Source organism: Sciurus carolinensis, chromosome 16 (assembly GCF_902686445.1).
Source record: "Sciurus carolinensis chromosome 16, mSciCar1.2, whole genome shotgun sequence".
Taxonomy (NCBI): domain Eukaryota; kingdom Metazoa; phylum Chordata; class Mammalia; order Rodentia; family Sciuridae; genus Sciurus; species Sciurus carolinensis.
This window is the reverse complement of record NC_062228.1, coordinates 29662206-29683504: the sequence shown is the minus strand read 5'-3', so window position 1 is coordinate 29683504 and position 21299 is coordinate 29662206. Positions and strand designations below refer to the sequence as shown.

General features: G+C 39.7%; 1 protein-coding gene across 4 annotated transcripts in view; it reads left to right on the top strand.

Annotated features, from left to right (window-relative positions):
- Positions 1-21299, top strand: part of Fto (FTO alpha-ketoglutarate dependent dioxygenase) — a 379184-nt gene that overhangs the window by 285856 nt on the left and 72029 nt on the right. Inside the window, exon 9 of one of the 4 annotated variants that reach the window (XM_047528059.1) lies at positions 6063-6243. The exons of the other annotated variants lie outside the window; for them this stretch is intronic. Within the exon in view, the coding sequence (XP_047384015.1) occupies positions 6063-6228 (166 nt within the window). The 3' untranslated portion in view covers positions 6229-6243. Of the gene's footprint in view, positions 1-6062; positions 6244-21299 lie in introns of those variants that run through there. 4 annotated transcript variants of the gene reach the window in all.

Sequence of the window (21299 nt, the reverse complement as noted above, 5' to 3'; positions counted from 1 at the left end):
GTCCAACTGAAGCTGCCATGTAATTGCATAGAATCATGCTAACATTCTGATTTCTCTGATTATAAGTGACTGCAACAACAAAGAGAAAAACTCTGCTTGAAGAACTGTTGCCACAGTGTCTCTAGGGGACAGGTTTGCTTTGGTCTGTAAATTCCCCAAAGGCAAGCTGAGACTATGTAAATTAAAGAAACAGAGCCAGTGACAACCGACTCTGTGGTTTTTATTTGACTTTCCAAAACACATGTCCATCAGCATGTCTTAGACAACACAATATGATTAAAGCACAGCAGTGATCACCCATATATCGCATTTTAATTGGTGTAATGTGCCATGAGTAGTGGAGTTGGAACCACTAGGTATACTTTTACCTTTGAGCTATTTCTTTGATTCATCAGAATTTCTTAACAAAAAACAAAATAGGAGTCAAGAAGTCTACACTCTGAGCTGGGCTCTCCCACTTATCAACTGTGTGACCTTGGGTAAACCACTTTATTTCTTTGGACCCCATTTTCCTCAGCCATAAAATGAGGGAGTTGAGCTAAATAAGATCTCCAGAGCCTTCCACTTCTGAATTCGACCATTCCAGGTCTTATTCTGGTCACTTGAATGCAGTTTTAGCAAATTCTAAGCAAAGATGTAGTTACTTTGTCCTCTTAGGCCTTCTTATTTTCCTCTTGACTGTTGCATGGAAAAAGAGTTCTAATCCTCCCGATGTCATATTACCCTTTAGAATTCCTAAATCACCACAGATCTTCAAAGCTCCTAATAAGCAGTCAGTTTTTACGATTATTTTTTAAAGCAGTGATACTTAAAACAAATTAAGTGCTCTCTTAAAAACATATGTCATTAGAAAGACAGGTATTAACAAATGTTAATGGAGGAAGAAGAAAATCACATTGTCGCACCTTGCTGATAGAATGTGTGTAGCCATTTTGGAAAACAGTCTAGAAATTCTGAAAAAGGGTAGTTACTGAATTACCTTATGACCCAGCAGTTCCACTCCTAGGTACCCAAGACAAATGGAAACCCATATCCACACAAAACTTGTACACAAATGTTCAAAGCAATATTATTCATATTAGCCAAAAAGTGAAACCAATCCAAATGGCCATCTAATGATAAATGGATATTCAAATATGGCACAGCATACAGTTTGGCCATAAAATTAATGAAAATGTGCTATTAAAACATGCTATTAGATGAATTTTGAAAACATTGGGTCAACTGCAAGCTGCAAGTCACAAAATACCACACGTTATGTTTCTATTTGTATGAAATATTAAGAATAGGCAAATGTAGAAAGAAAATATAGTAGTGGTTGTCAGGGGCGCAAGTGAGTGGGAAGGAATATGCTTCAAATCACTAAAGTGTACTCTTGAAATGGGTGAATCTCATGGCATGTGGATTATATTTCTTCAAATGCTGTTAATGAAAAATATTTTTATTAAAAAAATAACACCTACATGAGGTGATGCCTTTACCCTATGACTTGAGACCTTCTGTCACACTGAGAAGAAAATCTTTCTCGGGACCTGCCCTGCTGGCCATTCTGTATGCTCAGCCCTCATGGATCTGGCCACACTGGGCTCTATTCTGTTCTCCCAGTACATGAACTACGTTTTTGTCTCTGGGCCTTTGAACTTGCTGTTCCTTTGGTCCCTGGCCCAGACAATCTCCTCATCCTGCTGCCCTTTTCTCAGACTACTCAGGTGAATCTGAAAGACCTCCTGTGTACGGACTTACCCTGTGTCTCTCCACTAAGATGGATGTTCCATGAGAGCAAGGACTATGTTTGTCTTATCAGCTGCTGTATCTCCAGAGCCCACCTCTGAGCCAGGCACACATGCGCTCCCACCACACTTGTTAGAAGAATGAATGGGCATCACACTGTGTTCTGCTCGGCAGCTGAGAGTGGATGCCCAGTGTTGTTGTTGTAGCCTGTGTTGGGAATTGCTGAAAGCCTTTGGTCTGGAAACCTCTGTTTTCTTTCTCTGATGTATCCTGAGATAGAGGCGGCTGAGCTGTATTGCCCTTAATCACTAAAGGGGACTCAGAGGCATGGGAAAAAATGAACAGACTTTGGAATCTAATTGGGGATTTACAAAATGTTGTTTAAAATTCAGTTTATTCCCATCTATCCAGTCTCTGAGACACTTCCTCCTTTTATACTTTTGTAATTGAACACTATATTTTTGTCGACTTTTCTTTTGGTCCATAAAATCAATATTGGAAGTTTTCCTTAGCATTCTTAACACATGTACAACATCATGTGTCTCATAAGCACACAGAACACACAACAATAATTACTTCTATACTTAAGTCACTTCACTCTCAAGGTGCTGAACTGGATGTTAGAGAACCTCATCCTGTGAATCTGGTACTTTCATGCTTGTCTTACTGAACAGAGTGATTCCACCTGCTGTTGACCTCGGAGGTGGTGGGAAGTGCTCAGAGGTTATCTTCCTGGCACCGGGCTGGCTACAGAAGTAGAGACGTGGGGACGGTAGCACAGGCTTTTGTGGGCTCTGCGCAGGAAGGAAGCAGTCAGCCTTTGGATCGCTCTGGTGTGGAAGGCCAGCTATCCTACCCTTCCATGTAGCACTGTGCTGGTTCCTGGGGAAGGGAGAAATACTAGGAAATAAATGATTCTCCTTCCCCTGAAATACCAACCCGTGCATTGCAGTGGTGAACTCTTACAGAATTCTGGGAAGAACTAAAAGAAATAATGGTACCCTTTCCTACCTTTTATCAAATCTCGATGGCAGGGGAGACTCTGGAGCTCTGGCTGCCCTGAGGAGTGGCTGAGCCAGTGGACAGACATTTATGAGAAAGACCTTCTCCAGGAGATATTGGTGTATGCCCCAAATTGGATCATGAGATCCTAGATATGGATTTATGGGAGGAAGAGAGGATCTAGCCAGCGTCAGTTACTATGTTTAAACAAATTTTTATTTATATTAACTTGCTATCCTATGTCATTCTCTTACCTTTAATTAACCATTAAGTACACAGTGAGAAAATGAGACTTGCATTGATTTTCCTGGGGTTACATTTCCCTAGTATACATCTCCAGCCTCTAGAATTTTTTGCTTGAACTTTCTAGAGAGATACTGTCCTAGGAAATACAAAATAGTTTAGGTTTTAAAAAGGAAATTCTGTGTCTTTTCAACACATATATAACTATGGTTGGCAGCCAGTGTAAAAAATGATGTCATTTTTATATTTTATGTTCTTTCTTTAGAAAGATGACAAGACATCTCTTTAGTGGATTCCTTTTTTAATGTTGTTCCTTTCTTAGAACAAACATAATTTCTGTTAAAATATTAAGCTGTATTACTCTGAAATGGAGAACAATAACCCCTGTCCTTTCTCAATTCTTAATAGGATTAAATAAGATGATATTATATGATTCATTTACCCTTACCTATAGAGGACGCTTTACATTTTTCAGTGACTTCCCTTCAAAGATTTTGTTAAAACTTAAAAGACATTTTTCCAAAATGATTTTGTTCTTTATTCTGGGTAAAAAATAATTATTTTTACATTATAACTTTTAAAAAATGATAACTAAGAAATAGGCTTGTGAAATGTTTGGTGATCTTTACTTAGAATGTTACATTGTTAGGGAGAAGACCCTATAAAGATCTACCAAGGAAAGCAGCAGCAGATTCCATGTTGGATTATTCTGTGGATCTCTCTTCCAAATTAAATTTGAGTTGATATTTGCTCAGCCTTATCATGAGCTGAGCTACTCTGCAGAACTAGAATATAACTATCAAGTGAGTATGATCCATGTTAGGCACCATATTTAATGAGTTTATATCCTTAAAAAGGAGGGACAGATTCAAAATGGGCTGCTTCAGACAAATACATGGAAATGTCCTCTAGGCCAGATGGGCCTTTCTTGGTTTTGATACCAGGCACCAACTTGAATGTGATAAAACTTTGTAGCCTAACGCAGTGGAAATTTAATGAAGTACCTTAGCGTTATGGGATCTCTCTAGGCAGTTTCCAGTTTCTGGTCTTTATATCAAGGTAGATCTTTAAAGGGAGGAGAAACTTCCAGTTCACTTTTCTAGAAATATGCATAGGACTTGGCTATACACCACACACACATACAGTTGTTACCTATTGGCAATATGAATAGCTATGTAACATAGCTGTGTCACAGAAACTGCTCATGTAATACATGTTACCTGTATTATATCATTTAATCCTCATAAAAGTTTTTTGAGGAAGGTTTTATTATCATTTTACAGATGAGAAAACCTGAGAATAGGAGTTAAGTGTCATTCCAAGCTTACCCAGCTGCTCTCATTCATGCATTGATGATTCCTGAAGCATTTATTAAACAACTGTATACTGGCATTACAGATAAAGGATCAAACACCATCCCTGTCTTCAAATAAGCTACAGTCTAGGGTGAATAACTTCACTGGAGAATTTAGTAATATTATTTCAAAGGTAAAGGCACCCAGATTGGGCATTTTGCTGGCAACTACTTTAGAACTGTAAGATTAATATAGTATATAAATGCAAGCAGCAAGGTATTGATGGGAAGAAGTATCCAGAAAGCACTTTTAAAAAACTTATCTAGGACTCTTAGGGACTACTAATCCATCATTAAGTTCTTTGAGGATATGGACCATTGCTCAGAAATTTCTTCCCAGGGAAATGTATAAATATCAAATAACTTTTATGATAGGTAGTTCCAGAAAGGGTTAAAGTTAGCTTCTCTGGGACACATAATGGGAAAGTAGCTGAACATGATTTCAAAGGGATTTTTTAGGACAGAATTCCAATTACAGAGAAGCAATTTCCCTTTCTAGCTTACTAAGCTCTATTTCAGACTAATGCAGTTTCAAGATCCATATCCCTTCTCCCCTTATTTCAACAGATATTTTGAATATGAAAATCTTATGTCAAAACTTAGCTGAAGCCTTCATCAAGCTTTTGAAAGGCTAAGTAAGAATTCTGTTTCTAGGAATAAAAAGATTTGGATCAGAAAGATTCTTTGCTGCCTGGAGTTCCTTTTTTGGATGGTAGTTCAAGCAGTCTTTAATCATATTTTTGTTGATTATTTATTAGTTTCCCTGGGAAATCAAAGACTCAGTAACGTAAAATGTGTTTTCCTTAAGATATTTTATGAATCAGAATCCACAATAAAGAAATAATAGAAAAAAAACATTTCCTTTGCTGATATGGACTAATTGGGAATTAAAATACCTTTCCCTAGTCAGTGCCTCACATGGAAATGCTAAATGATCCAACCAGCCCAATTGTACCAACCACAGTTTCTGCCTAGACAAAACTCTTATGCCACTAGTAGATAAAGAGAGCGCTTTGTCAGTAAATCAAAACTGTAGAGAACTAGAACTAATTTAAGTGAAAGGGTAGGCTCCAGGCCAGCTGTTTGGGTAAAGCCTCACTGAACCAAATGGGGGACCAGTGAAACTTAAGATGTGTGTATTCCAGTCATCCGCTTAGAGTATGTGTAATGCAAGCCCGTGGTGTTTGTCACTGTGAGACATGTGAAGACCGACTCCCGTCCTCAACCGTGTGGCCCTGCCAGCCGAAGGCAGCTTTGGTCAATATTGGGCTTGCCATCGGAGAGCCAGACTTTGGCTAATTTCCTGATAGGGGTTAGGGATATTATGAAATATGTTTACTTATACAGATCCTCCTGATCAAGAGAAAAAAATGAATTTCAGGGGAAAAGCTGGTAAATAAAATACAAAGGAAATACGATACATTTCATGCCTTTGAAGCCATTGTGGCTTTTGCAGGGGGGTGCAAGCTGTACAGATGTGCATACATGAAAAATTTGGAAACAATTCAGAATTTCTCAGTTGTGGCCATACTGCAGAGAAGGCAGACCATGGTGGCAAAGTGCATCAATCTGGAGCCAGGTGGTTTGAGTTCAAAACCCACTTACAGGACATAAGAGCTCTGGAGCAAGGTATTTACCCTTTCTCAGTTGGATTCATCTGTAAAATGGGTCGTTGTGAATGAATAGATACAAAGGTATTTAGAATTATTATTATCACCTATCGTTATTATAGATCAAATGCCTACAATGCCCAGGAACGTCAGCACAGCGATCACTGGCAACCGAGACATGGCCCGAGTGGTATAGAGGAAATAGAGAATGCTGGGGACAATGCCCGGTGCTCTTCACCCCAGCCACTTCCCCTCACTCGCTGGCCTGTGGGAATACTGGCCCCGTAGTGCTGCCAGGTCTTCTGATGTTTCAGAAGCAGCTTGAAATCTGAATTTTTTCAACATCACCCAACTTCAAAATGTGGTTGATTTATTTTAAAATACTCTTATAATTCAAGGAAGATACCATCTGCAGCCTGTGGACTACCAGCTAATAACTTCTTCAGTCTAATGATGCAACCTATTTAGACAATAAAATTTGGCTTTTAGAAATCCATCTGATTAATTTATTGCACTGTGAAAGAGGGATTAATCTTCATTCCAGAAATTTTTGTTGAGTTCCTACTATGTGCCAGTCCTGAGAATATGGTAGGGATTGAGACAGACCATCTGAAGAACCACCTGTCCCTGTTACAAGGTATTTGAAGATACAGCAACACCTGGTACTGAATAACTGTTGGTCCCTAGCTCCTTCCATTATCCTTTTCATTTGTTTGTTTTTGTGTTGCTGGGATCAAACCCAGGACCCCATGAATGCTAGGCAAGCGCTTCCCTTTTTCATTATCTTTGATGAGTCTGGAATTGGTGCATTGAGTATTTGGAAACTAATTGAGGTTTCTCAGGTAACAGTGATACAGTTAAAAACTAAAGAATCTACAGATATTATCACAGAAATCCTCTACTAAAACTCTATTCTTCTTAAGTATGGGTGCCCTGACTTTTCTGACTAATCATCCTTTTATTTAATATCTACCCAGTGCTGATGGATTTGAGTTGTACTGTTTTGCAGGGTCTTTTTTGCATGTTGTTTCACAAATATTTCTAGTTTTTTTTTCCTTTAGGAATATAAATTCCCTTTATATTCCCAAAGGATGTTCAGTAGAACCCTGGTCCTGTGAGCTAATCCAGTGTCATTTGGGAAATTAAGAATATTATGTATACTCTCCTTTGGAGTTTCACAAAACCCTTTAGCAGACCCCATTGAAGTCTCTAAGGGAAAACTGCAGTTGATAAACATTGTCTAGATAAATATTTCCCAAATTTATTTGGCCAAGGAGCACCCTCATCTTTTTTTCCCTCTTAATGCACCTTCCTATGCTGAGTTACTAATATTGTTTGACCCTTTTGGAGAAGCAGTGGGTTGCCAAGTTATCATTTCTCCTGGGAACTATAATTTCTTCCCCACCTCAGCATCCACAGACAAAAGAGCCTCCAGAGGCTCAGACTTTATTTCCAAGGAGTCTAGCAACTGGAGCATGGCAGTCAAGTTGTTGGTACCTAGCAATTGGATCGTAAACTCTGGGAGGAAAGGGACTGTTCCCCTTGTACCTTGCACAGCGCCAAGCGCTGAGTCCTCATCCAGTGGGCATGAGTAAATGCCATTGAATGCTACCATGCTGCTTTTTTCCCTGTCATAACCACATTCACTGTGACTTAACCAAGCTCTGAATGGCCACAGGGGGCCTGGGGGTGGAAATAATGCGCGCACGTGCACACACACAAACACACACACACACACATATTGCAGGTGATGTTAACAATAGATGAAATTTTTAAACATTACTTTCAGCTCATCAGACTCTGCTCTCCAAGTGTCTAAAGCTGTACCTCAGCTTAAAAATATATATGTTGTAAGTCTTGCCAAGCAAGAAAGAAAATGGAAGATGCTGATAAACAGGTCAAGAAGAGGGAATGAGAATTTACTAGGAAGAAGAACAAGTAAGCAACAAAATTAGCAGGTTTTCCCAAAAGTCAGTGCCTTACACTGATTTCAAGATGGCATCTCCCCAGAACCCAGTTCCCAGAATGCAGTCCAGACTGAGTTTGCCCAGTCCCCCCACCAGGTGGGATTTGCCAGCACAGTTCTGCCTTCACAATTGCCAGCTTCTCCCTACCACCTTCCTCACCTGCCTCAAGATGCACATGTGGCTTTCTGCTTTGAAGCCAGCCCAGCATTCTCCGCAATCATGTGGCTCCCTCCATGACTCACCCTACCCAGCTGCTCTCCTCAGGGCTTCATGACAGTATTCAACTGACCTTCCTTTGGACAATCAAGAATTAGTGTCAGAGTTGAAGGTTCTGCCATAAACTGATGTTTCCCACACTCATAAACTTGCATGCCAGTGAGAAACTTTTTAATGTATTTTTGACTGTGACTGTGAACTCTGTGTAGATCTGGAATGATAGGGGAACATTAAAGTACTGTGACCATCCTAACAGGCAAGTCGTTCCCATGTGCCTTTTTGGTTATGACAGGGTGCTAATTCTTTGGCTTTAAATCAATTCCTTTTCTGCCAGCCCTTCACATTTGTAAATCTTCAGTGAAACAGACATGGAAGTCAATATGGCTCACTCCATCCAGTCACCAAAGTTAGGGGAAGACCAGTCTAGTCTTTAAAATCAGCCCTATTGTTGAGCATGGGTAGCAACCTGGGAGGCTGAGGCAAGAGGATTGCAAGTTCGAGACCAACCCACTGCAGTTTAGCAAAACCCTGTCTCCAAATAAAAATAAAAAGGACTAGGGACATAGGTTAGTGGTAAAGCACCCCTGGGATCCACCCCAGTACCAAAATTTTTAAAACTACATTAAAATCAGTCCTATTGACACCAATATTTTTGCGACCAGTTCCTCCTCACTCTTCTCCACCTCCTGGTTTTTATGAAGGCGAGCAATTCAGGACAAGGAGAGTCACAGAATTCTAAATAGCTCAATTCCTAGGTGTGTTTGGTATAGAAACAAAGATAACCCTGTTCAATAGTAAATTTGTGCCCCTGGGTGAATGGCCAGGTGTTCTTTCAACTGAACTGTGAGACTAATTTCTTCCTGGCCTCTGGAAACCAGCTGAAGCAGTGGGCCAGCTGGTATATCTTCAATCTTGCATACCAACATCTTTCTCTGATTCACAGATTTCCTTTATCCCCAGCACTTCCTCTGGTATGTGCATCCCGACAGTAAGCGATATCTCTTATTGGATTTGGGCGTTTTTAAATTGTGAGTCTTTGGGAGGGGAGGGTAGAGGAAGGAGGGTGGATGGTTACATTAGAGTATTTCCAGAGAGAACCTCACTTTAATCTCATCCGCCCTGACTCCTGAGCATCTGATGACCTCTCCATTCACAAGGGGATGACATTGAAGTAATTGAAGATGGCATTATGAGCGTTACTCTTTTTAATATTTAAATGATACACAATTAATCTGAGAGAAAACAAAATTAATTTACATCCAGTAGTAATATCCATGACTAGGAGCATAAAACAAGAAGCCATGGAGATTGTTATCTAGAGAAGAAATTTCTTTTGGAAAGTTTCCTAATGACTTTCGGTTGCAAAGCACACTTCTTTCGTATTTATTGGCTCGTTCACAATGATTCCAGATTCACAGAGACCCACCTAGAGGTTTACCTGACAAGTTGCAGAGTCGAACTGGATATAAAAACACAGGAGCCTGTACCTGACAAGCTAAGAGTTCTCAGAATGCCAGATCATATCTGTAATTTATTTTCCCAAATAGCTGTAACATATGTGATTCTCCATGCTCCAAGAAGGGTATTTGAAAGTCACAAGTAAGTGACAGAGGACCTCTGGTGACTTGAAGCATGTCCACTTTCAGCACTGTGCGCCTGTGGAGACGTCTAGAATAATTGGTACCCTCTCTCCCTCACACCTGTTTCCTGGGAAATGCCTTCGCCTTTGCTAATGACGTATATGCTGTGGTTTTCACGAGTCTCTAGTGCTATGGTGGAAGGTGTCTGTTTTAGAAGACTTACAGGGCCGCTCAGTCCGTATACCATGGGGCAAACTGGGGAACCTCCTTCAGTCTTGTGCCTGAAATTTTTGATTGATTGAACCAAGGAGTCACCCTCCTGACTCCACTGGAGAAGGCCAATCGCCGTGCCATTCCCACAAATCAACCCTGCCTAAAACACATGCTGCAAAAGGTACCTTGATTTTCAGGCCTTTTGTCATGGAGAGAGAGATTCTAGACATTCACCTGCAGATTCCCTCAAACTGGACATTATCCGATATTTGCATATTATAAGAGCAGTTGTGTTTTATGTCAGGTGTTAAACATCAGCCTGATGTCACCTCAAGGGTGCACTCCTGAGACATACGTCACCTCTGCAGGCCGAGTTGTTTGCAGCAGTTCTTTTCAAGTAGTAACAGCTGAAATAGTCGTAGCAACACCATAAGAAGCAAGTTTCAAGTGAGTAAGATGAGTTTTCAAAACTGAGTTCCTTGCCAGGTGTGGTGGCACACACCTGTAATTCCAGTGACGTGGGAGACAGAGGCAGGAGAATCTCAAGTCCGAGGCCAGTCTGAGCAACTTAGCAAGACATTGCCTCAAAATTTAAAAAATAAGAATAAAAAGGCTGGGAATGTAGCTCAGTAGTACAGTGCCTCCCCAAAAAGTAAGTAAAAATAAAAAACAAAATAAAAGTGAATTCCTTGTGGTTGGCCAGTAAAATAATAAAGCTATATCCTTGGCAGAAAGGAATGGAACTAGAGCAGAAAAATTAGATCAGCTTTGTGGGGGAGAAAAATATTTAAAAATTCAAAGACTTTTCTAATTAGAACAAATTTTTAAAATTTTAAAAATTCAAAGACTTTGGAAAAAATCAACTGAAGTAACATGAATAATGATTACTAATAGTGGCTGAGTTTTGACCATGTGCCAGACAGCATGCTGTAAACCTTCCTTAGATTTCATCCACACAACAGTCTGAAGCTGGTGCTTTGTTATCCCCACTTGCCAGATGAGAAAGCTGAGAATTCTTAAAGTGAAGGTTAGACAGCCTCCAGCAAGCAGGGCAGGGGAAACAGCATTTGAACCCACATGATTTGCCTTGCGAGCAATGCTATTGGACATTTTTCTATTCTGCCTTCTCTATCTTCTGTCTGCCCATAGCAGAAGTCACATCTGAGAACCAGCAGGCCAGGCCACATCTAGCCACAGGTAACAATAGAGCTCTTGAGCATTCAGTGTGCTTCAGGATTATTTCACTTGCCTTCATTCATTCCTTTATTTAATCCTCAGAATAAATCCATGAAATAGGCAGCAGTTATTTTCCCCAGTTTACATAGGAGGAAACAGACTCAGATTTAGTTATTTGTCCCAGATGTTAACAGAGCTAACATTCAGATCTAGGCAGTCTTGTGCCAACCTGTCAACAAAGGGCAGCTGCCCATTTTGGAGTGGTATCTCCTACCGGGTTGCTTCTGCACTCTTTGGTAGGCTTCTCTGCTCATTAGTTGCCTGCCTGGACTTTGGGGCATTTTATTTTGCAGAGTCTGTCTAGTGTCTCCCCAGGACTGGGGTGCCTCTATGGCAGGCTGAATGGCTGTATGTTTTATCGTAGCACAGGTTACTCAGTGCCCTCTGAAAGCATCCCCGCAAAGTAGCAATAAAGTCCTCCCCTGCATCTTCCTCAAAGAAGGGCATCTCTGCACAACTAGCGTTTGCACCCACCAGGTGGGAGTCCAGGGGTTTATAGCCTTTTGTCTCTTCCTGGTTGATGGCCCCGTGGTAGTGCTGGATTGGCAATAACCAAGGTGATGACAGCATCTTCAGATTTTGGCACAAAGCTTTTGTAGGCAGTTGTGTGACAGAGACCCAGCCACTGTACATGCCAGGACAGAATACAGCTATAACATCCAGAAATGGAGGGAAGGATACTGGCAGGCACCTACCTCCTTTTTGAACTAGAGATTTATATATTTAAAAAGGGCTTTTCTAAGAACTCAGTCTTGATTATTTGTTCCATGTTGGGCCAAACCAGTGCATTATTGGTAAGATAATGAGTGGCATTCACCCAAGGGTAATCCTTTCAGGGATTTTGATGATGCAGTAAATCATGAGTATAAAGCCTGAGTGGTTTATGCCATTAAAACCTCAAGATAGAATTAGACTTGTAATCACCACTTGCCCATGTTTTGTCATTTATGATAATTATAGTAGTAATAATCCGTGTATTGTTGGGAAGTAGCAGTCAGAGGCATCCATCAATTTTTTATCGACACCAAATCAAGTTGATACTTCATCTTTGCAGCAAAAATGTAGATTGCACCAATTAGTCTAAAGAAATTGGGCAGTCATTAGCAATGAAGCAAGCAGTTAATCTACAGAACATTTCTGGTCCCTCTGATGCCAACAATCCCTCTTAATTATGTGGAATATCGCAAGCTTCTTTGGGACTGTCAACAGTGCCATTGTTGGCTTAGATTAGAAGCAGCACCTATGTCCCTGTGTTTATTTAGAAGAATGCACTACTGCCCCCGGTCCGCACCTTGCACCCTTGTGTGCTTCCAGGCAAATTTATTCTGAAGCAGAGCACTTGAATCAAGGCAGTTGGCATTTTCTTTCTTACTTAGAATTTCCCCAATGGGCTTCTCCACTGCTGATATTGTGTTAGCTCACCACCCCATATGTGTTAATGATTTTTGTTCACCTTACCCAAATCATGGAATAATCATCTCCTTTAAGGGGGAAAATAAAAAGGAAAAGAAAAGTCAGAGTTTAAAAGAAGAATCCAACTAGTTGTGAAAAATCCAGGTGCTAATGAGCTTGCTGCCTCTGCCTCAAGTCTTTTCCCCAGGCTAGCCCAATCTCCCTCTCCAGACATTTTCAATCAGTCTTGCCCACAAATTGTTCCAAGCAGCTGAATAATGCAAGGGGGAAATTTCAAATCTATGATTTTTCTATTTAGGAAATTTGGAAAAGAAAGAACAGAAAAAAAAGTCACTTCCCTCCTCTGTCTCCCACCATGGTACTATGTCTGTCAATGCATTGGTGGACATTATTCTAAGCTCTTAAACACACACACATTGAGTTTTGTATTCTTATGTTGTTACTTTTATCATTGTCACCAATATCATCATCTTCATCATCATCATTATAATATCTTACTTTTCCCTTAAAATAATCTTTGTCACTTTTCTAATAGCTATAATCATTTTTAATAGATGCATAATACTCTATTAAGTGTACAGCATACATTTCACAATGTTTTGGATTGTTTCCTGGTGTAGATTGCCAAAGCGAAGTACCAGATTAGAATTCCTAAACTTCTTTATAACTCTTGATACACATTGAGAAACTGCTTTCCAAAGGATTGCACCACTTTAAAAAACTCTACCAGTCATAAATGCAGACACCAGTTTAGTTTCAGTGAGTGAGATTTCAGTTGTGTTGGCTTGCTCATGGAGTAAAGCTAAAAATACGTTACTCCTCCATAATGGACAGTGGGCACAGGATCATACTGTCCCCTCATTCAGATGGGCTTAAACAAGAGCATTTGTGATCTCTTGTTTCAGGATGTTTAGAAGGTAGAACAGATGTAGGTACTATACAGTTGAAAGCCCAAGGACATTGTTGAAGACCTGGGCTCTTCTCTTCAAGCTTGGCCATTATCATCTTCACCCTCATGCCAGCTTCCATCATGCTTCTGATGGCTGCAGTAGGTCTGAGCATCACATCCAGATGTGAAAACAACAGCGATGGAAGGAGATCAACTGTTCTAGTGTCTCCTTCTCAAGAATGAGGAAATCATTCCTAGAAGCTCCTAGTGAACCTTTCCTCTGGTCTCATTGCCCAGATCTGAGGCTCACATCAGGCCTTATACCAAAGACTGTCAAGGGAAATGGAAACACCATTATTGGCTATTAACCAAGATTTTATTCCTGAGCTGGCAAGGGAATCAACTTTCTCTGAGGGTTCAATACCTAAATAAAATAGAGATTCTATTATCAAGGAAGAAAGTGAAGTAGGACAGAAGAGCCTGGACACCCGAGAAATCTTCAGGAAGTAGGGTTCAAAGGGGCTCTTGCCTAAAAATTCTTCCTCTGAACAAAGACTTTGGAAATTCTTTGAACTTTATATCCAGGAGGGTAGGGAAGAGGGACTTGAAGTTTCACATGATAAGTGCTTTTTGTTCCATCCTCTAGACCAGAGGTTTCACAAGTTTTTATTTATTTTTTTCTTTCTGCAAACCTGGCATTTATAAAAAGAAGAAACTACCAACCACGATACCCTCTGCAGAAGTTTTTGCTGATATCTAATATCCTGTGCATGACAAGATGAAGAACTTATATGTTACAAATGTGGTGGGGGTTTCTGCTTAATTATGGTAAGGGTCTTTTGGGTGGGGCTCTCTGACCTACTTCAAAAGGAAATGATTGTTGGGGAGGTTACCAGTAGTGCCTTCTGTGGATACCATGATGTTCTTTTGAAGCCTCTGGCATACTCTTTGGACCTTTCAAAATTCTTTAGTAATAGTTTGTACATTTGATAGATATATGCAAAATCAGGTAGCAGATCTTCCAAGTACTGGGCTTTGTCCTACATGGAAGGGCCTTGTGGCCAGTGACCACGCTCCATATTGCCTTTTTGTCTTCCACCTTCCTCAATGCTGGGCCCCTAACACAGAAACCAGGACCTCCTGTATATCTCTGTCACTGTGGTGCATAGTTCTCCTATGGGAAAGAAGTTGGAGAACTGGTTTTCCTCTTGGAGGATTTCTCTTGGGTGGAGGAGATCTGCCATCTATTACTGTGCTATCGTCAGGACTTCCCTGAAATGATGGTTTACGGCCTGATAGAATGATCTCCCTTTCTGATCTGAATTGCTCACACTCTGGGCTTCTTACTACACTTTGAACATTTCACTGCTCATTAGTACCTCCAGGAAAGAAGGGGAAGGGCGGGTTGAGGAATAGATCAAATATCACTTATTTTCTCTAGTTGGAGAACTAGTTGAAATTATTGCCTCAAAAGATATTGGAAAATGGGCTGGGATCGTGGCTCAGTGGTACAGCACTTGCCTCACATGTGTGAAGCACTGGGTTTGATCCTCAGCACCACATAAAATGAATAAATAAAAATAAAGGTATTGTGTCCATCTACAACTAAAAAAAATTTTTAAAAGGTGTTGGAAAATTATCTAGCATATTTCTGTAGTTATTTTCCCACTGGTTGTACAGACTGCTAGAAGTAAAAATAAATAAGCAACAACATAAAAGACAATGACAGAAGAAAACATGTTCCTAGATTGAAGGAACAAGTCTAGACACTCCTTTATGCTCCGAAATTCAACATTGTTTTGCATTTCATGTACCTGGTTGAATTATAGGATATAGATGTTATCTCTTGATTTTTTTCCTGACTTATAAAAATTATTTGGCATGAGGACTATCAAGGAATGTTGGACCAGAGCTTCCCATCCCTTCAATTCCATAGACAAGAGCCCAAAATATATCCATTTCCCACTGCATTGTGAAAACTCATTGCTTCTGGGTGGAGAATTGATTCTGGGTGGAGACGGAGAAGAAAATCTCTTTAGAAAAGAACCACCTACTGTATTCATGCACTTTCTGTTTTACAGTTTCATAAGGATTTTTACAACATAATTACATGTTCTTATTATGAGATTACATACATTTCCACCACTTATATAATCAAGTGCAATTAGACTGACTACTTGAATAGACGATGGTAAAAATTACTTGAAGCAAAAATCACACCACAAAATGCTATTTCAGAAAGGCTTTTGGAGTGTATGCTCCACAGGCCCCCGAAAGAGGTAGAGTGAGATGATTGCAGTAGCATTCAAGTAGCGCATAGAATTCCCTAGGTTATGCCCCCAGGAATGACTTTTAGCAGTTAGGAAGATTCATCTTTATAACTTATTTTTTGAAAAACTATTTTCCAAACATAGCACTTATCCCAGATAGATAGATAGATAGATAGATAGACAGATAGACAGACAGAGAGATAGACACATATATACCATAACTACCTGTGCAGAAGCTGGTTGATTTCTGGTTCCGTCTCCTTCTCCTACCCCTCTTCACCTCTCCCTTCCTCCCTCTGTATTTGCTCCCATCTTCCCTCCCTGTCCTACTCTTTTTGTACTCTTTCTTTTCTTTTAAAGGCTGGGAGAAGGATTTGAAACAGTAGGTATTGGGGAGAAATGGAGTGGATTCCGGGAACATTATTTCTCACTACCGTAACACATGGATCAAAACGTGTTTGGAGGGCAACTGGCCTAAAGGAGTTAATGTGGTCCTTAAAACTGCCTAACTTGACAGGCATATTGTCAAGGACCACTGGGTTTTATGGCCTTTAGGAGAATTTTTAGGGTGGTATACTTGTTATATAGGAAAAAAATAAAAAGAGGAGGAGGAAAGTAAACCCAGAATTCAATGTACACAAAATTAGGAGCCTCTAAACCATAGTACAGATATTTTCTTAGAAATAACATGCCAGCTTATTATGATTGGGTCTTCCATTGCTGAAAACAAAACACACTGAAAGGGCAATTTTTCTCCTAGCCAACCCCTTTTCCTTGCATTTTTTTTTTTTTTTAAGAAAATGAGACCAACATCATTGTCCTATGTACATGTATGATTACACGAATGGTATGAATCTGCATTGTGTACAACCATAGAAACGAAATTATGTACCCCATTTGTGTACAATGAATCAAAATGCAGTCTGTAAAAAATTAAAAGCTAAGTAAAAATAATAATAAAAAAAATTTTAAAGCAAAATGTTCTGTAATGAATTTTTTAAGTAATTGTCTTTGTGGGCTACTATTACATCCTTAGTATTCCTCCAGAACCCTTCTATTGCTTCACCTATTGAGTTTTCTTTATTTAAAGGAAAAAGAAAAACCCACCGAGATTCCTCACCACCTGCCCTAAGTTAGCAGTTCAGAGCAGTTTGGGACTATTGAGCGGTGCTCTCCTAAGGACAGTGTCCCTTAGGTGCGCTGCTTGTAGTCCATATGGAGCAAATTAGAGGACGAAAGAATGGTGCCCCTGCTGGTTCTGATTGGTTACGGTAGTACTAAAAAAACAAAAACCGACTTGCCCCGCTCAGAAGAAAGATGGATAAAATGCTCTTTGAACACTTTTTTTTTTTTTAAATGTCGGTACAGAAGGGTTGCATTTATATTTGGCTTTCCAAACCTGTCTCTTGACCTTCTAATTACTTTATTTGAAACAGCACTGAGGGTATAATAAACCTGGAGGTTGCCTCTCCTTTGCTTTATCATAAATTAAAGCTGCTGGTTTGTTGAGGTGAAAGTGGAGGCAGAATGTTCATTACTGCTCAAGTGACGGCTTGTCAATAGCAGTGCTTTCTAGTTTGTTCTAGTCAGCACTTGCTGTGCATTTTGTTGGACCACTGGGAAATAAATACAACAAGATTATACATTTGGAATACCACAAGAGTTCAGGGGAAAAAAAACCACCAATGATAAATTATACACTTGGTAGAAAGTGACATGCTATCTTGTGCTATTAACAACCAAAGATAATTGCAACGAATTGTAATTGCAGTTTGCAACTTACAGTACAGTGTGTCCAACATCAATCTTAATAGTGAACAAAGCAATTTATATTAAAACTTAATTCACTTGGTAACTTCCTGCTGTATACACGGGAGCTAACAGATGTAGCTTTTCAGAAAGTTCAAAGGCATTTGAAACGTGGAGAGAAATGCTAATGCAGTAAGCCTTGGAGAAATATTGCATTACTACTTGTAATGAAAACAAATGTATGTCATTATCTCCTAGTTTGTGTTTATTTAATAAAATATGCAGTTTGCACATTGGTGAATTCAGTGTTTCTGAATGGGGATGGAATGATGTCCTATTTGGAATCAGAGACCAAGCAGGCCTAGCAATTATGCATCTTCTACAAATCGTCTGCTTGCTAAGTATGTACTGTTTTTAGTAGCATGCACCTTAATGCTTCAGTGGGTTTTGTATGAGGCGTAGCAGCAAACTGGGGTAACTTTATTCATGACTTTCCTTAGATTGGATGCCTTTGAAGCAAGAAGGGGAGATCTCCTGGAATTACTTAAGAGAACAAGCATATTTGTTTTGTGAGCTTGACTGATGGCCAGTAGAGCAGTTGAGTGAAATCTCTAAACTGATTAGGGCTTTCGTTCAAATAATCTTCTACCTTTTTCATTAATTTATTCCTTAATGCTATTTTGCTGCTCTTCTACCAAGGATAATAATCTCACACTCTCTGACCTCCGTGAGTGGATGACCTGGAGCCCATAACTAATCTTATTTACTCTCCTGACCAGCCGAACTTCATTTACCTTGGCTGGATAAAGAGCCTGGCGTTGCTAAGCTGCCCCTCCTTGGCAGCACCGGGCTAATCTGTAGTGAAGGGCGAACGGCAGGCGCTCCCAGTCACGATCTGTGAGCATCCCGGGGCAGTGGAAACTTGGTGCCATTTCTCTTCTTCCTTGAAAGCCGTTTTCTCTCTTCATTTTCCCCCTTTGGAAAATGGGAACATAATAGAGAAATGATGTGGGCCCTGACATTCCTTTCTCCAAACTCGACTGTCTTCGAAAGTTGATTTCCAGACATTGGTCATATGCATTCATAGTTTAACTTAGGTATATTTGTTGAATCCGTGAATTCTGTATTTTGCTCTTTTATCTAATACCAAAGTGTTTCCCATGGTGCATTATAATGTAATAGTTATGCATTTTAATAACTGAGTGATAATTTGCTATATGTATATGCTAGATTTTATCTAATTATCCCCCATTATTGAAAAATTAGGCATTTCCTCCTAGTTTTGCTATTATGAATAATGCTACAATCAAAATCTGTATGTTTTCTTGATTTAGATTGTTTCTCTTTGGCTAGAGGTGTGGCTCAGTGGTGGAAAGCTTGCCTGGCATGCATGAGGCCCTGGGTTCAACCCTCAGCACTGATTTAGAAAAAAAAAAAAAAGCACTTCTTTCATTGTTTCTCTTGAATATATTATTTTAAATGGAATCATCACAAGGTACAAACATTGGTGTGACTCTTACCATATATCACCATATACATTCCTGGACTACTTAGAGCAGTGTTTGTTTATATTGCCATCAACAATGTTGGAGTATAAAATTTTATCACAGTAACTTTGGAATTTATCCTGATTCTTCCATTTGCAAACAGATGGCATTGAGCAAATTACTTCACCTCTCTGCCTCAGTTTTCCATCTGAATAAGGGGAATAATAATAGTGCTGACCTCATAAGCTGTTGTATTATATTAATTTATGTAATTAAACTTGGGGGAATAGTGCCTGCCACATAGGAAGCACTGAATAAAGGTTAGCTGTCATTGCTATTGCCAAAATTTAATTTTCTCCTAACTTAATGTCACTTCTATCCAAGTAGCAGTTTTTAGAGGAAATGAGTTAGAGTCCACTGAAGCTAAGTAGTCAGTTGACTTCATAAGCAGCAACTTCTGTCTTCAGTGAAAAATTTCAGTCACTTAGGCAATGAGCTTTTAGGAAGAACTTCACAGTGATGCGTGTTCTGTCTGGGAGGTAGAGGCTTTTCCATGATCCACCTCTTAGTTTATTATAATAAAACAGCTTTGATTTCAGAACCATCTAAATGGCCTTGAAGCCTTAGTCAAAGACCGCTGGGGTCTAGTCTGTATCTTGTACCTGGTTCTCCACTAAGATGACAGACATTTCTACCAAGAATGCTCACTGTAGGGGGAGGGATGTCTCAAAAGAAAATTGGAGTCCAATAATAAAAGGGAAATGGTGGCAGAAGAGCTTAAAATAACAATGATACAGTGAACTTCTTAAATTCTCAACACTGGTGACTGGAAAGCTATTAAACCATTATAGACACCTTGAAGTATTTGGACATTCGTAGCTATTGCCTATGAATAAAAGAACCAGGATAAATCCCAAAGCTACTGAGATAAAATTGTATGTTCCTACATTGCAGGTGGCAATATAAACTATCTCATTAGTCCTAGAGATAAATTTTGCTTATTTTTCTTATTTTTTTATGTTGCTATGACTTTTTGAACTCACATGCTCTGACATTTTTCCAGAGAGATGTTTCAGTTTGCAAATATCAGAGACCTGAAAAATCAGTGGTTTAATCCACATAAGGATTAGTCTTTCCTTCAAATGAAAGAAGTACACAAAGAATGGGGTTATTCTGGTGACTCTTCAATGTCACCAATGTTCATGGCTCCTTTGGTCTGTCTGTTCTACCACAGTTTCAATGACATGGTTTCTAGCTTCAGGTTCACCTCATGGTCACAAGAGAACTGCTGCAGCCCCTAATACCTAATCTACATTACAGATAGGAATAAGGACAGGGAAGGGGAAAATATGCCTGGTAACTGGTAAGTCCCCACCCACTTTTTAAGGATCTTCTCCAGAAGCCCTGCCCAACAATCACCACCAAACAACTCCATTAGCCAAAACTTAATCCGTACCAGTTAGTAAAATCTTCATTTGGGTACATTGCTGTTCCCAGCAGAAGCAGGATTCTGTAAGGAAGTGAGAAGGGAAGAGTGATGCCTTCCTAAGGCACCCTGCAGTTGCTGGCATAGTTCCCTTTTCTGTGAACTCTCCTGGTGGACTCTGATGTCGGCCAGCATTAGAGATGGGAAGCCAGGCGAGTAATGAAGACATGCTTTGCAGGGGAGAGAAAGAAGTAAGTGGTTTGAATGATGAAAACTTTCGGTCATTAAATAAAGTTCCACCATTTTCTTCTTGCCCAAAATATTTCCAACAAACTCTGGAGTAGGAATTGAAGGGAAATGTGCCGTGCCATTTTTCTTTAGCCTTTTTGCAATGCAACAGGACAATCAATACAAATCTTTGCAGTAATCATATATTGATTTTCCTAGAATATAACTCCATTTAAAGCACTTTTATCCCCAAGAGTAGAAACATTGGAGGCTATCGAAGGAGGAAGTAGGTTTCCTTGACCCCATCTGCAGTGCACAATTGATTAACAGGGGGTAGTTATGAGAGCGTGAGAGACAGAGAGAGAGAAGAGAGAAGTCACTGAAAGGTTAATACCAGCTAAAGAGAAACATGATTATAGGACATTAGGCTTTTTGTAAAATCATAAGGTCAGGATAAGATAATGATACCATCTAAAATTACATAGGCTCTTGAGTACTTGGCATCCTCAAACTGGGCCTCCCTTCCAACCCCTGACAGCAATCAGAGCTGAATTTTTGGGATTGGCAGAGCTGTAAATAGACTGATAGGTGGAGCTTCATGAACTGGCTTGATAAGGGAATAAGTAGTACTGCTTTAGTTTTCCTCAAGTCATGATTGTGTACCAAACCAAAAACTTAAGCATCC